General features: G+C 38.1%; 1 protein-coding gene across 1 annotated transcript; it reads left to right on the top strand.

The window, feature by feature from the left end:
- The first annotated feature begins 271 nt into the window (after positions 1-271).
- LOC147673444 (olfactory receptor 1f45-like) lies at positions 272-1,210 on the top strand. The gene has a single exon (XM_086945501.1). It carries the CDS (start codon positions 272-274, stop codon positions 1,208-1,210), a length of 939 nt encoding a protein of 312 aa, XP_086801627.1.
- Positions 1,211-1,416: the final 206 nt, after the last annotated feature.

Below are 1,416 nucleotides of genomic sequence, written 5' to 3'. Positions count from 1 at the left end.
GTTGTCAAATAATTTATTTCCCTAGGCTTCTTCAAACATCCAGAGCAGCACATTATCCTATTTTGTGTCTTCCTTGTTGTATATACACTTATCTTGGTAGGGAATCTAACAATCTTCATTATTGCAATAATGGATTCCAGACTCTATACACCCATGTACTTCTTTCTTAGCATTCTGGCCTTGATGGACGTCTGCTTCACAGCCTTAATAGTACTCGGAGGTTGTTCAATAAATTAAATACTATTTTTGGTATTTCCAGATACATCGCAAAATGGAGAGAGGAAACATGAGTGTTGTCAAAGAATTTATCTTCCTGGGCTTCTCCAGTCATCCAGAGCAGCAGCTTATCCTATTTTTTGTCTTCCTTGCTGTATATACCCTTATCTTGGTAGGAAATCTGACAATCTTCATTGTTATAGTAATGGATTTCAGACTCCACACACCCATGTACTTCTTTCTGAGCGCCCTGGCCTTCGTGGACATCTGTTTCACATCTTTAGTAGTTCCCAAGCTATTGGTGGACCTATTGTCAGTAACGAAAGTCATTTCCTTTCCTTTGTGCATCACTCAGTTTCATTTCTTTGTAGCATTTACCAATATGGACAGTTACATTTTGGGTATTATGGGCTTTGACCGATTCATGGCAATATGTCACCCTCTGCATTATCCACGGGTGATGAGAAAGAAGGTCTGTATAACACTGGTGTTTTGTGCCTGGGTGATCGGCTCGCTTCACGCTTTAGTGCACAGTGTCTTGGCCTCCAAGTTAATCTATTGTGATGCAAAGGAAATGCAACACTACTTTTGTGATCTTACAGCTCTTCTAAAACTGTCATGTTCAGACACCTCCGTTAATGAGCTTGTACTCTTCATCGAGGGTACTGTAATGTTTCTTACCCCACTGTTATGTAATCTTGTCTCCTATGTTCTAATTGCTATTGTTATCTTGAAAATCAAGTCCTCCGATGGAACAAGGAAAGCATTTTCCATCTGCTTCTCCCACCTCGCCTGTGTTGTCTTGAATTATGGACCTGTGCTTTTTATATACATTCGGCCATCGTCGGCATACTCCCCAGAGAAGGACATGGGCATAATTATAATATTAACCATGGTGATCCCAATGCTCAACCCATTTGTGTACAGTGTCAGAAACAATGATGTGAAAGAGGCATTGAGAAAACTGGGGAAAAAAATCCAGAGGCAGCAATAAAATTGGATGAAAATAAAATGGCATGATCTATGTTTCACCTAATGGTTTAATGTTTACAGAATCAATGCAAAGTATAGAAAAAATCATAAACCAAATTCACATCCAAATAAAGGGAAATATATGGTTACTGGATAATCCATCTTGTGTATTATTTTTGATCAATTAATATTAAAGAGTGAAATGAAATTAAATGAAGTGAAAATAAA

The sequence above is a fragment of the Lissotriton vulgaris genome, chromosome 12, assembly GCF_964263255.1.
Source record: "Lissotriton vulgaris chromosome 12, aLisVul1.2, whole genome shotgun sequence".
NCBI lineage: Eukaryota > Metazoa > Chordata > Amphibia > Caudata > Salamandridae > Lissotriton > Lissotriton vulgaris.
This window is presented reverse-complemented; position numbering and strand designations above follow the sequence as displayed.